At 56.4% G+C, this 14,278-nt stretch overlaps 1 protein-coding gene across 5 annotated transcripts; it reads right to left on the bottom strand.

The window, feature by feature from the left end:
- Positions 1-633: 633 nt before the first annotated feature.
- PAQR5 (progestin and adipoQ receptor family member 5) lies at positions 634-12,494 on the bottom strand. Of its 5 annotated transcripts, XM_082769610.1 has the most exons (11): positions 12,099-12,494; positions 10,962-11,043; positions 10,503-10,803; positions 8,265-8,317; positions 7,840-8,010; positions 7,542-7,669; positions 7,268-7,473; positions 6,860-6,986; positions 4,222-4,318; positions 3,734-3,875; positions 634-3,564 (listed from the first exon to the last, which is right to left on the bottom strand). In XM_082769610.1, exons 5-11 carry the CDS (start codon positions 7,888-7,890, stop codon positions 3,317-3,319), a joined length of 999 nt encoding a protein of 332 aa, XP_082625736.1. In that variant the 5' UTR covers positions 7,891-8,010; positions 8,265-8,317; positions 10,503-10,803; positions 10,962-11,043; positions 12,099-12,494; the 3' UTR covers positions 634-3,316. The 5 variants fall into 5 exon arrangements, with proteins under 5 accessions (XP_082625736.1, XP_082625738.1, XP_082625735.1 ...); XM_082769612.1 differs by lacking the exon at positions 10,503-10,803; XM_082769609.1 differs by lacking the exons at positions 10,503-10,803; positions 10,962-11,043.
- Positions 12,495-14,278: the final 1,784 nt, after the last annotated feature.

The following is a 14,278-nucleotide window of genomic DNA, read 5'->3' as shown; positions in this document are numbered from 1 at the left end:
GTTCTTACCTTGTGTTTGTTCATGTGCTTAGTTCAAATAAAGGTTTGGGATCAGGAACACGGGGCTAATCCAGCTAAAAGGTTTGGGATCAGGAACACGGGGCTAATCCAGCAAAGTTCTCCATGCCAAGGTCTCTCCATACCCGGTGGCTGAGCAGCTACCTGCCTGCAGGTAGCTCAGTTAATTCCTAGCCCTTAGGAAATGCTTAATGGTGGAAAAGGAGAAAAGGGTAAAGAACCCGGCCAAATGAACCCATTGAAAGACTAATTTCCTGAGAAGGAAATGCACTTCCAAGTCAACTGGGGAACTGGGGCAAAGGATGAAGTAGCTTGGATTTTAACCCTGGTTTGCAGCTCAGAAAGCCTCCAGTGGACTGAATTCAGTCTCACTTAAACCCCTGACTCCAGCCAAGTTCTTCGTTTTAGTGTAAATTAACTAAATAACATCAGCTTGTCCTTTTTAAGAGAAAAAAAATATCAAAAGAAATCATAACAATAAGCTGTTTGGTGTCCTGGGTAACCTTCAGTTCTTAAACAGTGTTTTACAATATATCAAAACAGACAAATTTTTTAATGTTCCCATAAAACATATCAACAATACAAGCAGTTAAAATTAAGCTGTGTACAGAGTGCTGCAATGTCAGATGCCAGGGCGATAAAGACGTGCAAGACAGAAGGTCTGCAACCGAGTGTGTGTTTGTTTTCAGATGTGCACAAGTTCCTCTGTCTCTGTAGGTGGAAAAAAAAGGCTAAAATAGCTCTGTGCTGGTTACCCGATCAAGTGGCAGGAGCCAGAAGTCTAATCAGCCTTAGAGATCACAAACCTCAGCGAGCGGAGGTAGCGATGCAGCCTCAGTCACTAGGGAGGGAATAACTTCCCTGCTTCCAGCCAGGCACCAGCACGCAGTCTCCTGCTCACTGACCTTCATCCAGCCTCCATCCTCACCTCACTGATGGCTGCTTCACCCAGGGAGGACTTCCAGAAGATAGCCCCACACCTCCTGCTGCAGACACTTTCACCTTTATTCCAACTTACTTAAATCCATGTTGTGTGTTGTACTGTTACAGGAGAAAATGTGTGCCTGTTGGATTAAGCATTTTTCAGAAATAGTCAGAATCACATTTTACATTAACCCAAAGGAATTTGATAGACCTAAAATCCAGCCAACTGCCCTGCTGAATAGGCAAGTTGCAGTTTTCTGTGACTTCTACCTAAAGTGTAAAAGATCAGCAGACTGTGAATGTGGTGAAGCACATTTTGAATACCATTGAATTATCGTGGTTGGTATTGTTGTATAGAGTTCAACATAAATTGAGACTAAATTGAAGAGGTCACACAGCAAACAGGCTCAAGTTGGGCATGGAGTTCAGAGGTGAGAACCAAAGAGGGATTCCAGCCAAAAATCGCCCTGAAAACCTTTTCCAGGGAAAGTCATATCATGTACATCGTGTACCTATTGAGTCTGACCCTCCTTCATATCTGCAACATCTGCACTGTTCATCAGAGCAGTAAAACCTCAGCTGAAGAGCAGGGTAGTGATGCTCTCTTAGCTTTGTTCCTAGTGGTAACAGTGGTGTTTGTGGCTTCAGGCCGGCGTGCAGCTGGTGCAAGGCCCCGGTAGAGCGGGGTTTGCACAATGTTCAGGGAGTGCAGCCGCAACAGAACAGCATGTTCCAACAGATAAATGTCCTGTATTGTTTACAACTTGACACAAAGCTTTTATTTCTTGATGTGAATAAAATGAAGTACATTGAACAGCTTTTTGAAGGCCTGTCGCCAACTGAATAAGAAATCTGGCTTGGCTACGCTGCTCCAAGATCAAACCACACTCGCTCATTTGTTGTTTAAGGTGTGCACTGGGCAGAGGGTCCGTGCAAAGGGCTGCAGGATCCGGAGGGATTATGGCAGTATAAAATGTAGTGCTATATTTTCAGTGTAGTTTTCCTGCAAGTAAGTTCACCTCAAGAGCACCAGAGAGCTTCCCAAATTCAGAAGTTAAACAAACAACTAAGAAAAAAATTAGAATAATTCATGTAAAGTTTACAGAGCTTAAATCACGTCTTGCAGATAGAGCCAGATTCCTTTCCAGTTACACATATACACAAGGTAAATAAGCTTTGCAATTATTAGCAATTATCTCTGAAGTGATTATTTTCACAGACAGAAACGGAACTACCCAAATCAGGTCAGAATACATCAGTGCCATAGTTATATTAGTTTCCTCTTTTAATGAAATAAAACTGTTGAATAAACAATTACGTTCCAGTGCTTATAAATATTAATATAAATCTTGGTCAGCTTTCAAAAGAAAGTTTGCTTTCAAAAGACTTAGTTGTCCCATAATATCTTTAACGAGCCATTGTGTTGTCACTCAAAAGTGCATCTAGTATACCTTGAGAGAGGTAATTATAGGCGAAACACGTTACACACCCGTATGATTATCAAGGAGCTCGATAACATTCCGTAGCAGTCATCTGCATCACATGCACCTCCTGTAAGGTACCAGGTAAAACCAACGTGACAGCCTCCTCGGAAGCGTCCCCAAAGCCCTCAGGACCTCTCTTGGAGGAGAAGTGATCCCCTTCGGTGGGCTGCTTGTACCATGGAGCCCAGCCCTGGTGAGAGCTGAGCTCTTGCATGGAGATTCACTCCCCCAGGACTCATCTATATGAGCTGGACAAAAAGAGCAATTCTCTGGAGAGATCCCTTGGAGCAACACTTTCCGGATAATTATCAAAAATAGCTATTTCAGTAAAATACAAAGTGTAGGCACGCCCTGGTCTCCCTCAGTCCCACATGGGGTAGGCACTTGGGTTTAGTGCAAGGACTCGGATGGCTGAGTTTTAGCCTCCTGGATGACAGCACCTGCAGGGCAAGGGCCCTGGGCTCAGCACTCGGGACGCGGCGCACAGCGCGCTCCCTCCCCTGCCATCGGGGTCTGCTTCAGGACCGAGCCAGCGGCAGGGACACTCGTACCCCCCTGGCCGTGCCTCCCCGCGTCCTCCATAAGGCAGAACCGATGAATGCCTATTGCTTTGGAAAGTATTAGCACTTATCTCCCTTCTGCAGGAAACGTTAAGATTATTTTAAATATTTCTGGTGGTGAAAGACCAACTTGATTAAAAGCGCTGCGTAATCTGTTCCCAGCTTTAAAGCTATATGTACAAAAAAACAGTGCAATATGTTTCGCTCGCGAGAAACCGTAAATAAATATTTTCTCGTGGAGCGAATGCAGATAAACCCCTCGTTCATCCCATCCACCTGCTGTTTAGGCTCTGGCCTGCGGAGCAGCACAGAGGCCACCTAGACCCAAAGCCTAGTGGCCGTGTGGCTTGTCTTTGTGCCCAGGCTCGGGCATGAAGCGGAGGGACGCGGAGCAGAGCCCGATGACGGCCAGGCCGATGGCCATGCAGGTGCCCATGGGCGCCAGGGTCTGCAGGGCGGAGGGCAGCAGCGAGGTGGCCAGCAGCCGCTCGTGGCGCTCGCTCATGTCCAGCATGATGGCTTCCATCTGGAAGTGCGTGCCCAAGATCCCGCACACGTGGAAAACCTGGTGGCTGTGCCCTGCAAGGAAGCCAGAAAACCCTCGAGAAACTCCCCCAGGTTTCACTCAAACACAGCCAGGGGCTCGGCGGCCCTCCTGCATGGGAGGCGCTGCCTCCTGGCGTCACGTTTCTAAATATTTATTCTGTTTAACGAGCAAGCAGCGCCCGCTCGGCCTGGCGGCACTCACCTATGTAGTCAAAGTGTCCTGGCGCGAGCCTCTCCGGCAGGTGAGTGGCGAAGATGAAGCAGGTGAGGAAGGCGAAGGTGGTGTGCTTGTAGTGCAGCGCGACCGCGGGCTCGGTGCAGCCCCGCAGGGCGCACAGGTAGAACTGAGCAGGAGGGCGGCAGCGGGGGAAAAAAGGAGAGCAAAATGTTCCCAAACATCCCATCAGCCGCCCCCTGCCCCGTGCCTCCTGTCCCCCCCACCCCGTGCTGCTGACCCGGTGACTCGCAGCCTTCAAAGAATGCCGCACTTTGAGCGGCGCAGGAAAAAATAACCAAATCTCTTTTCCTGCAGGAGTTTGTTTTCCCTTTTTTTTTTTTTTTTTAATAAATAAAGGTTGAGCTATTTTCCCGAGCGTTCTCAGAGCGAGATGAAGCGGCTGATCTTTCCAACCCTGCAGCAAGGAGAGGTGCGGGTGCCGGGAACGCCGCCCGCAGGAGCGCTCTACCTACCCTGTAGAAGAGGGGAATGCTGTCGAAGAGGTAGGGGTACGCGAAGGCCAGGGTGCGGGACACCTTGCTGAGCCGCGGCCGCTCCACCTCCAGGAACCTGCAGGAGAGCAGAGCGGGCATCTCACACCACACAGCAGGGCAGAGCCGGCACTATTTGTCCCTGTTCCCCTTCCCAACCTGATTTACAGCGGGGCGCACGGTGCCCTGACCATTTTATTAAAAAATCACCAACCAGAGGGAAGCGACCGCCCTGCCTGCCTGCCTCCACCTGGAGATATGGTTTAGGATGCGCCACGAAGCAGCTTGGAAAAAACATCATTTTTGCACCATCTTTTCCTGCCTGATTTTGCTGCTTTTAGCACCGCTCGTTTCCCTGTTGCCCACCAGGAGCTGGGAACAGGGCTTGGTGTTAAACGCCTCCTGCCCCTGCACTTTCCAACTGAGTTCTTACTCTCAGTTTTTAATCCAAGCTGTCAGGGGGCAACGATCTTGCTTTGCAAGCGTCGTTTCAGAGAATGCACGGAGAAAGTTACTGAAACCAGAAAGTAAATTAATTTGCAGTCGCATTTTTATGAAATCCTGCTTATAATGGAGAAAGAAGCCTGTTGGTTATATTCATGGCATGTATGAGGAGGAATGCATACGTCTGGATGGGGAATAATATTCTGCATTGTGTGCCACAGGAAATTAATGCTGCTGAAATGTTGGAATAGCTGAAATCACAAAATAACTGAAGACCTAGATCCCCCACAAAAAAACATTATTAAAACCAGAGGAAGGGCAGCGGAGTCGCAAGCCAGGTGCCGAGTCCCCAGCCTGCTCTTGCCACCTGAGGAGCACAACTTGGATGCAACAAGGACACCAGATCCTATCAGTATGACCCCAAAAACATGTGGGAAACCCAGCAAAGACAATCAATGCTCATCAGCTGCCAGCTTTTATCCCGTTCCTCTCCCTCTTGGCCTTCTGCCACGGCTGGTGGCTCAGAGGGAGACACCCCACCGGTGCCGAGATGCCTCCTGCTCAATTTCCACCTATTTCTGCTTTACCCCCACCACATTTTCCTGCTGTGGTTTCCCTGCCTGGCACTGCTCTTCTCTTGCCCGTTTCCATGCCCTCTCCTTCGGCCAGGTCCAGGTCCGAGGGGGCTGCGGGTGCCAGCGGAGCCCCCGGGCGCAGGGCCAGGCACCGGGGGGGACACTGCCCCATTGAGCCAGCACGGGGCGGCTCAGGCGGGCTCTGTTCTCCCCATGAAAAGCCCATACAGGTTTTTCTGCTTCCCTGCACGAGTCGGCGGGGAAATGCCAAGCCCACAGGCATGAAAGGGACCTTTTGTGGGGCTGCTCATCCTGCAGGGCGGGGGACGCGGGCGGGCGTTCGTCTTGCAAAGGGCAGGCACCCTCATCTCGCTGCATCTGCGTGGGTTTCCCCGCTCGGGGACTCCGTGTTCCTAGGACAGAGCTTAGGGGCTCTATTTCGGGTCTGTTCCCTGCTGACACCCTGCTTCAGGGTACCCCAGCACTGCCCCAGCAGCCTTTTGCTGATTTTAGAGCTAATATTTTAACAGATTTTCTATAATAAAAATTACCCGGTCCCTACGAGCTGCAATTCTGTCACGTACCAATAACTGTGTGGTTTCGACAGAACCGTACTTAAAGTTTTGGAGCTGGAAGATGCTGACAATTACATTTGCGGGTGAAGAATTAAAATAAATCCTGGTTAATCTGGAGCTGATCTCAGGTTGCTGATATTTCCTGGTGGTAAGCACCAGGGTTAGCACATGGTCAGCGGGCTTCCTTTGCTAAGCCCCTCTAATGAGACCATTAAGAGAGGCGCAAAAATAAAGAGGGAGGAAAGAGAAGGAGAAAGAAACGAGGACAAAGCACCCAGCCTCAGCTGGCACGATCCACAACGCCACCCAGGAGCCTCCCTTGGTTTTGGAGTGTTGCTCAGTACTAGCCCCAAGCGTAACCCGCAGCCCAAAGGTGAGCAAATCCTCCTGCTCCCAGCACAACAGCAGCCAAAATCGCAGGACCCCCAGGGAACACCAGCAGGCACAAGGGCTTTGCACGCCCAGCCTGCAAGGAGGTGCCGACCGTGAAGGATCCGGAACCAAAGTGCAGCCGGGGACCTAGCACAGCCGGCACAGCTGGAAACCATCGGAGCACTTTAAATATTTTTTAAGAGTTATTCAAAACAAATTGTCCAAGGAGGCTCAGGAGCAAAATGCCACCCACGTAAAGCTGCCCGGGCTTCAAAATTAACTCAGCTGGCTGCGGGAGGTTGAGGTCCCTCCTCTGCAGGTCGGTGACACGTGGAGATCATCCTCAAAATTCAGCCCGTGCTCAGAGCCCACCTGCGTGCAGGTGATGGCAGAGAACAAACGATGGCAGCCCAAGCACGGCTGGAGCTGCGCCTCCTCCTGCCAGCCCGTGAAAACACCTTTGGAACTTCCCAAAATTAAAGCTGCTCCGGTTGTTTTCATTCCTGTTTGCCAACAACACGGAGCCAAACTCCTCTTCTTCCCCTTCCTGAGCGCAAGGCTTGAGTGGTTAAAATAGAGCCAGCACTTCATTAACAGCACTAATTAATGATTCTGCTGTAGCTTTGGCGGCAGGTGAAGCAGGAGGCACCGTACCTGGAGTAGCAGGACAGGCTGGTGCTCACCACGGTGTTGAACACGGCGATGGGGACGTAGCAGTGGTGGAAGGTGCTGCTGACCCACTCGTCCGGGAAAACGTACGCTGAATACGCCAGCGCAGAGCCTGGAAAGGGAAAACGTGCCCAGCGGGGTGCTGCTGCTGCTCGCCCTGCTCCCACAGGTTACCGGCTTCCCTGTCATCATTTATCTTTTATATCGTTTATTTTTTCCCTTATTCTATCTGCCTGGAGCACCACAGAGAGCCACACCATCAGGCTTCACCTGGCACCAAGCCCCAAACCCCATTTCTTTGGCTTTCGGGCCAGAAGCGCTCTCCAAAACCACCCTCTCCACGCCGAAATCCTCCCGGGCTCGCTGCCCCGGGGCGTCACCAGCCGCCCTTACCCAAGCTGTACATGCTGAGCGCCGCGTAATCGAAGAAGTAGCAGATGTGCCTGGCACGGGTGGACATGGGGCTGAAGGTGTGGGCGCAGCTGGAGGCCAGGGGGTAGATGCAGCAGGTCAGCAGGTAGGCGAGGAGAGGCCACGAGTGGGGGTCCTCGGGGCCCCCCGGCCCCCGCAGCCTTCCCACCAGGGTCCACACGAAGTACCTGGGGGTGGAGGCGGTGAGCATCGTGCCCGGCGCGTCCCCTCCCCGACCTCCCCTGTCGGCACCTACCAGGCGGGCACGAAATGGGTCCAGATGTTGAGCGTTTCGTTGGTCATTTGGAAGACGCTGAGGAGGCAGGCGGCCGCCGAGCTCCGCGGAGGGCGGTACCCGCAGAGGATGCCCTGCTCCTGGTAGCCCTGCGGGGCGAGGAGAGGTGTTGAATCCTCCCCAAGGAGCAGAACGGGCAGCCGAGGCGCCACGGCTCAGGATCCGGGACCTGCAGCCACCCTGGCAGGCTGCTGCCACTTGTCAGCTCCCCAAATCCCACCCAGCCACGGGGTTTAAGGGTGAGGGGCTCCGCTCTGACCTTAGGCACTTGGTTGATGCTGAGCAGCCGGGGTAACTTGAGGCTCAGCATTGTGTGGTGGGGACGGTGGATCCGAGGGATGACGGCGGCTCGGTGTCCTTGGGGACGAGCCCCGGCGGTGCCTCACACCCTGCCTGGACACATCGCTGCCCGGCCAGGCACCACGTGGCACTGGGGAGGAAAAAGGATGGGGATGTGGCTGCCCCGTGAGGGCCAAGGTGATGTCCCTGTGCTCTGGACGGGTGGCCTGGGGGACACAAGCGTTCATGGGGATGTGGTCCCAAAGGGGACAGGGCAGGGACAGGTCACCACGGGGATGTGGAGGGATGTGGGGCCACAGGCAGTGCCCAGGCTGATCCCCCCAGCTGCTCCCCACTGAACACCCCAGGGGCACGAAGCAACACCAGGACGTCTCCAGCACTTACCCACTGATGGCCCCGGCAGCTCCGCCGCTCCCTTCTCCGCCTCCACCCCTGGGCTGTGAAATGAAGGTGAAAAAAGGTCCATTTTGGGCAAAGAGCAGCACCGAGCCTGCAAGCAGCACCTCTGGTGTTTGCCCCGCTTGCGCCCGTGCCTCTGCTCCCTCCACATAACTTCAGCTTCACCAAACGGAGCCGGTGGCAGCTCCGGCACAGAGCCGCTGTGGGGTCCTGGCCCAAGCCCCTTGCTGCCCTTCCCCACCCCTGGCACTGCCCTTCCCCAGCCCTTCCGCTTCCCCAGCCCGCACCCTGCCTCCGTGTGTCCCATGGGCACGGGGGGAACACCGTGGGCCACGTTCAGGCGGTGCCCAGGGAGGGCAGCGGCTGGGAGGCGGTTAACAGAAGGGAAAAAATTAACGAGGCAAGAGAGCAATAAACCTGCCACAGAATAAAGTTGGAAATGCCTTTGGTTAAAGATTAGACTTCGATCAGGACCTTCTCCTCGGCTGCTGCAGTGCCAGCAGTGTCCCAAAGCAGCCCACCTGTCCCCCGGTGTCCCCAGCAGCTCCTCGCCCCGCGCAGCCCCCAGGAAACCCCCCAGGGGCTCGGTGAGTCCGGGCTCTCGCTGCTTATTTGCATTCCCCACCAGTAAAGGCCGGTCTGGCACAGAGCTCTGCCTGTTCCTGTCCCCGTGGCACGTCTGATATAAACACAAATGAGGGCGACAAAGGGACGGAACAAAAATACTTTCTCTTATCTGGGCGAAGGCGCGGGAGCCGTGCGAGCTATGCGGCGAGGTCGGCGCCCAGGCACGCCGCAGCTCTGAGGACCAGCGGGGTGCAAACTGGGGGACAAGGACAGGGAAAGGGACAGGAAAAGGGACAGGGACAGGGGTACCCAAAGCGTCTGCACCCCAAATGGAAGGAGAAGCCCAGTGGCGGCACACCAGAGGTCGGGAGATGAGCGCAAGGTGCCCGAGAGCCTTCCCCTCAGCGCACGGGGCAGCAGCCACCACACTCACAAGTTCTCCAAGCTGGGAGCAGCACGGGGTGCTGCAGACAGGCCTGCGGGGTGACGGTGACCTTGGCAAACCGAGGAAGTGATGGAGGAACACAGGACCCCGGGATGGGGACTTGGCCTCTGGCAGCCGGGCTGCTCCCCGCTGTCCCCACGGGGGCCCTCGCCCTCCGCCCGCGGCTCCCGTGCCAGCCCCAGCCACGAGCCTGTGTTTTTAAGAGCAAAATGAGTCACCCGAACGCAGGCTGCATGAGCAGCCCGGGCACACCCTGCAGTCCCATTTCTTCCTGCTGCCTGGGCTGGCGGTTTTCGACGTGGGCAGCATCGCCCCTGCGCTGTGGGCAGGGGCACGGCAGCGGCTGGCGGGACGGCCGCGACCTCTGCGAGTGGCGGCTTTCCAAGCAGCGGGTTACAAACCCTGGAGGCTCACCCAGCTCGCTGCAAACACACCCTCCTCCTCCTCCTCCTCCTCCTCCTCCTCCTCCTCCTCCTCCTCCTCCTTCTCCTCCTCCTCCTTCTCCTCCTTCTTGTCTTCCTCCTGCTCCTCCTCCTCGTCCCGAAGGCCACGCACGAGCCCCGTACCCGTCCCTGTCACCGCATCCGCTCCGCACGCGCGTGAGCCCAGAGCCCCGCAGGATGCAGCCGTGTATTTCAGTGGAGGGAAAAATATTTTAGCTGTTAATTATTAACTTTTACAGCTTTCTTATGGCCGCACAGGAGAGGGACCGGTTGAGCTGTAAAACAAGTGCCAGGGCTCCTTGGGGTGCTGCTCCCCGAGGTGAGCATCGCAGGACTTGCTGCTGCTGGTGTTGGCTGCTCCGGCACGGAGACAAGTGAACAAGTTCAAGTACACACACAAGCTCAGGGCTGCCCCAAATTGCCAAGACTCAGGCACGTGCGTGAGCTCCTTGCAGCCCTGGCACTCCCATCCCTCCTCGTCCTGCTCGTAAAACATTTTGGGATGCAACTTGCAGGAACAGCAGCCACGAGCAGCAGCAACCAGGCGCCTCCCCGGCGGCACCACCGCTCGCCGCTCCTTCCCACCTCCAGCCGCCTGCGGCACGCGTGGGACACTCCCGGCCGCCCCACGCACCCCACATCGCACCAACCCCGGCTTCCCCAGGCTGGAAACCCCCCACGGCCTGAGCGCAGGAGCACAGAGGACAGCGAGGAGCTGCCAAAAGCTGCTGGAGGCAGGGAAAGAGGAGCGAGCGTGCCCGTACTTACGGCGCTGCTGCCGGCAGCGGGCTGGGCGCTGTGCGAGCGCCGGAGCTGTTACTCATCTGTGTACAAACACAGCCCGCATGGCTGGGCCGGGGCCGGGCAGGCTCGCAGCGAGGGAGGCGAGGCAGGAAGGGCCGGGGAGCTCTGCCAAGAGCCGGGCTCGCAGCAGGCACCGGCGGGACGGGGATGGGGCCGGGAGGGTCCCACCCGGGGATGGTCCCCGCTGGGCGCAGGGAAGGACGTGCGGAGGTCAGCCCGGCCGGCTGCGCGCCGCGATTAGGAGCAAATTAATTCTGGCTCGTGTCTTGGTGGAACAGGAAAAAAGAAAAAAAAAAAAAAAAAAAGAAACAACAAAACAAAACCGGAAATTGCTGCGGCCAAACTCTGTCGGATTGCGCCCTGGATCGGCTTCAGTGAGGCAGTGAGGAAGCAGAATAAGGGCAGGAAAAAATATTAACTCACAGGCTCCTCCGTGCATCTTCGGCTCCCAGGGCCTTTTAGCACCGGAAAACACCAGAAACTTGCTTAACTGTCTCCAGGGAGACTGCAAAAGTTGAAACCGTCACGGGGATGGGGAGGGAGGTGCTACCAAGGAGAGGATCCTCGGCCCACGCCACAGCGTCGCTGCCCTGACGGCTCCGTCCCCGCGCTGCACGGGGCTGCTCCCACAGCCACACACAAAACCTGGCGCATTTCCCCTTCCCCTCCACAAAACCTTTTTTTTCTTTTTTTTGCTGCGTCCCGGGCAGCCATGAGCGATGTTTTAGTGGCTGAGGTGGGTTGAGGGCTGTGAATCGGTGCCGAGCGCTGCGTGGCCATTACTGGAAGCAGCCGGCAGAGCCGCATCCAGGCGGAGCGCATCCGTCTGAGAGCCCGGGGAGAAGGGCTAATGGGGGGTCAAATCGGGTCGTCGGGCACCAGCCCTGCCCAACCTGGGCAAGGAATTCCTCCCATGGAGGTGAGGCTGTGCCGGCAGAAACCGGCGCTGGGGAGCTGGACCCACACGGCTCTGGGTTTCGGAGCCCCCTTTCACTCGGATTAGCAACATGACGCCGTCCCCAAACAGCGCAGGGAAGGTTTCATCCCAGCGCAGCGCTTAGGAGAGGCTGGAGTGGGGACAGCAAAGCCCACGCGATGTTTTTCCACCCTTGCTGGCGAAGCAGCACAACGTTTGGATTTGCTTTGGGAGCACGGGGAGGATGTGGCCGTGGCCGGGCTGGGCGCAGGCACGTCTGCCTCCAGCTGTGGAGCCCACGAGGGACACCGGGGCCACTGTCCCCAAGGGGCCCAGCACAGCCCCGTGTCCTCCTCCCACTTTTGGCATTTAGCGTGCGTTTTAAACCATTTCCTGTGCTTCTGCCTCTTTTCTCCTCCAAACCATTTCCTGGATGTTTCTCCGAGGCATCCCCAGCCCCCTGGGACCCCGTGCCCACGCCACCTTCAGAGGCAGCCCGTGGGGCACGCAGGGGTCGGGACACCTCAGGGCTAGATGCCCTCACCTCGCAGTGCCCCCATACTCCCCAGGTGCCCCAAAACAGCTTCTCCTGGGTGGCACCGTGCTGCCCAGCAAGGACCGAGGTGAAGATTTCCTCTACTCACCCCCTGCCTGCCCGGGGCTGAGCCGCAGCCGCTCAAATCAGCCGGAAAGGATGAAGTCCGCTGCTGCGCTGTGAGAAACCCGGGGAAAAACCTGAAAACGACTCCTGGCTGTTCTCATACAGTCGCCGACACGAACCTATTAAGCCGTCCAGTCCGGTGCTCTGCTCATTAATGCTGGCAGCAAGGAGCTGCTCGCTGCCAGCCCCTCCACCTCGCTCTGCCAGGGAAGGTTTCGGTCGGGAACTTTGACCCCGCGCCGGGCAGCGCGCACCCGCACGGCGATGGCACCGGCCCTGCCAGCTCCCTGCTTCCCAGCCCCACAGGATTTCGGTCCCAGCCCAGCCTCGTGGTCCCAAATCCGGTGGGTTTAGCCCCGCCGTGCTCAGCAGGGCTGTGGCAACACGGCGAAGCCTTGCGGCAACTGGTGCGGCCAGTTGGAAACCAGTGGAAACTTCCCAGCTGTAAAAGGTGTTTTACGAGTTTCGGGCAGAACCAGGCTGTAATTTTTTTTTTTTTTTTTTGCAGCTAGATAGGAACGGAGCTGGAACACAACTGAGCTAGCAGGGCAACAGGAAAAGGCATTTGCAGGGGGAAAGTTGCAGGATTCACATCGTGGAGGCCACAGAGATGGGATGGGGATGGGATGGGATGGGGATGGATGCGGTGTGGGTGTCCCACCGGGGTTGCAGCAGGCACGTGGGGTGCGTCCAAGCTGAGCAGGGCAGTGCTCAGGTTCCCATCAGCTCCCAGCTGTGAGGTGGAGGCAGGCGGCAGCAGTGCAGAGGTGACTTTTAGCAGCCCGTGGGACCGCGGGGACACGCCGTGTGTTCGCAGAGCTGCGGTCACACATCCGCTGCCCAGCCGTGACTCAGCCAGGAGCTGGGGGTCACATTCGGCCCCGTGTCACATTTTTTTTTCCCCCTATTATTTTATTTAAATTAATTGGAGGGATTGGACGCGGCCTTTTTCCAAATTTCAGTTGATGGGGCAAAGACCGAGCGTGGGAAGGGGTCTCCCCAGTGCTCACAGCTCCCCAAAACCTCCAAGAGAGAGAAAAATGGTCTCAGGGGAGGGCCGAGCATCACTCGCCTGCTCCAAATCACTGCGGCACGGCCGCCGAGCCACTCAGGGAGTGCAAAGGGAGAGCTGGTTAATATTTAATGTAGCCCCGAGCCTGCATGTTTAATTACGCACGTTTAATTCTTCTCCACATCACTCGTGGCCTGCCTCAAGCTCCACGTCGGGGCTGGATCCTGCCACAGAGGGGTCTGATCCCAAAGGGCATCCCATCGCAGGCAGCCGAGCAGGATCCTGCCTCACCTCGCTCTGTGCTGGGTGGGGAAAGCTGGGGATAAGAAAAAGGAGAGGACAGCAGGATAAAAAGTGGAGGATTTGGTGGGAAAGCGCTTTGAGAAATCATCCCAAACCTGCCCAGGGCCAGGGTGGACAGGGATCGTGGGGGTCCTTGTGCCCCGGAGCCTGGCCCATGCCTTAAATAAGAAATAGGGGACATCGTGGGGACCTGGTGGCCCTGTGGGGCTGAAGGGACCCATATGGAAAGCCCCGACCCCCCCCAGGCACATCCCTCGACCCAGCACGCAGCTGGACCCGGCTGCTGGCACCACGCAGCGCCTGCGATGGATTTCTGGCTCCGGCCTGTCTTAATTAATATTTTTAATTACAGAATGGATGCGCTGACAGGTTCTGCTCGCAGGGCATGGCAGGGGGAGGACGGTGCCAGCGCGGGCGCTGCGGGATGAGGCTGGGGTGGGGGGGGGGCTGGCAGCCAGCCGGGAACAGGCGCTGCCCGCGGGGAGCGGGTGCCGAGGAGGAGCCAAACCCTTGCGGAAACCCAGAGCAAAAACCCTGCGGAGCCAAGGGATGCAAGGCTGCGATGGAAAAGGCCTCTTTACACCTTCCTCATCCTCGTTTTCTTGTAAATGCTGTGTGCCTGTGGCACCAAAAGGGGCACAGGTGGTTCTGCCCCGCCACCCCGCGCGCATTGGCACCACGTCAGTGCCCTCGGCTGAGCGCACAGCAGGCACCCTGAGGTCCCCGGACAGAGGGAAATGGCAGCTCCCTTCCCACCAGCTGCTTCTGCTGACATTCGGTTGTTCAAACAAGGGGAAAACAAAAAGAGAGCGGCACAGCATCCATGAAAGCACGCCAAGCCCTGCCAG

Source organism: Aythya marila (genome assembly GCF_965140915.1).
Source record: "Aythya marila genome assembly, chromosome: 11".
NCBI lineage: Eukaryota > Metazoa > Chordata > Aves > Anseriformes > Anatidae > Aythya > Aythya marila.
This window is presented reverse-complemented; position numbering and strand designations above follow the sequence as displayed.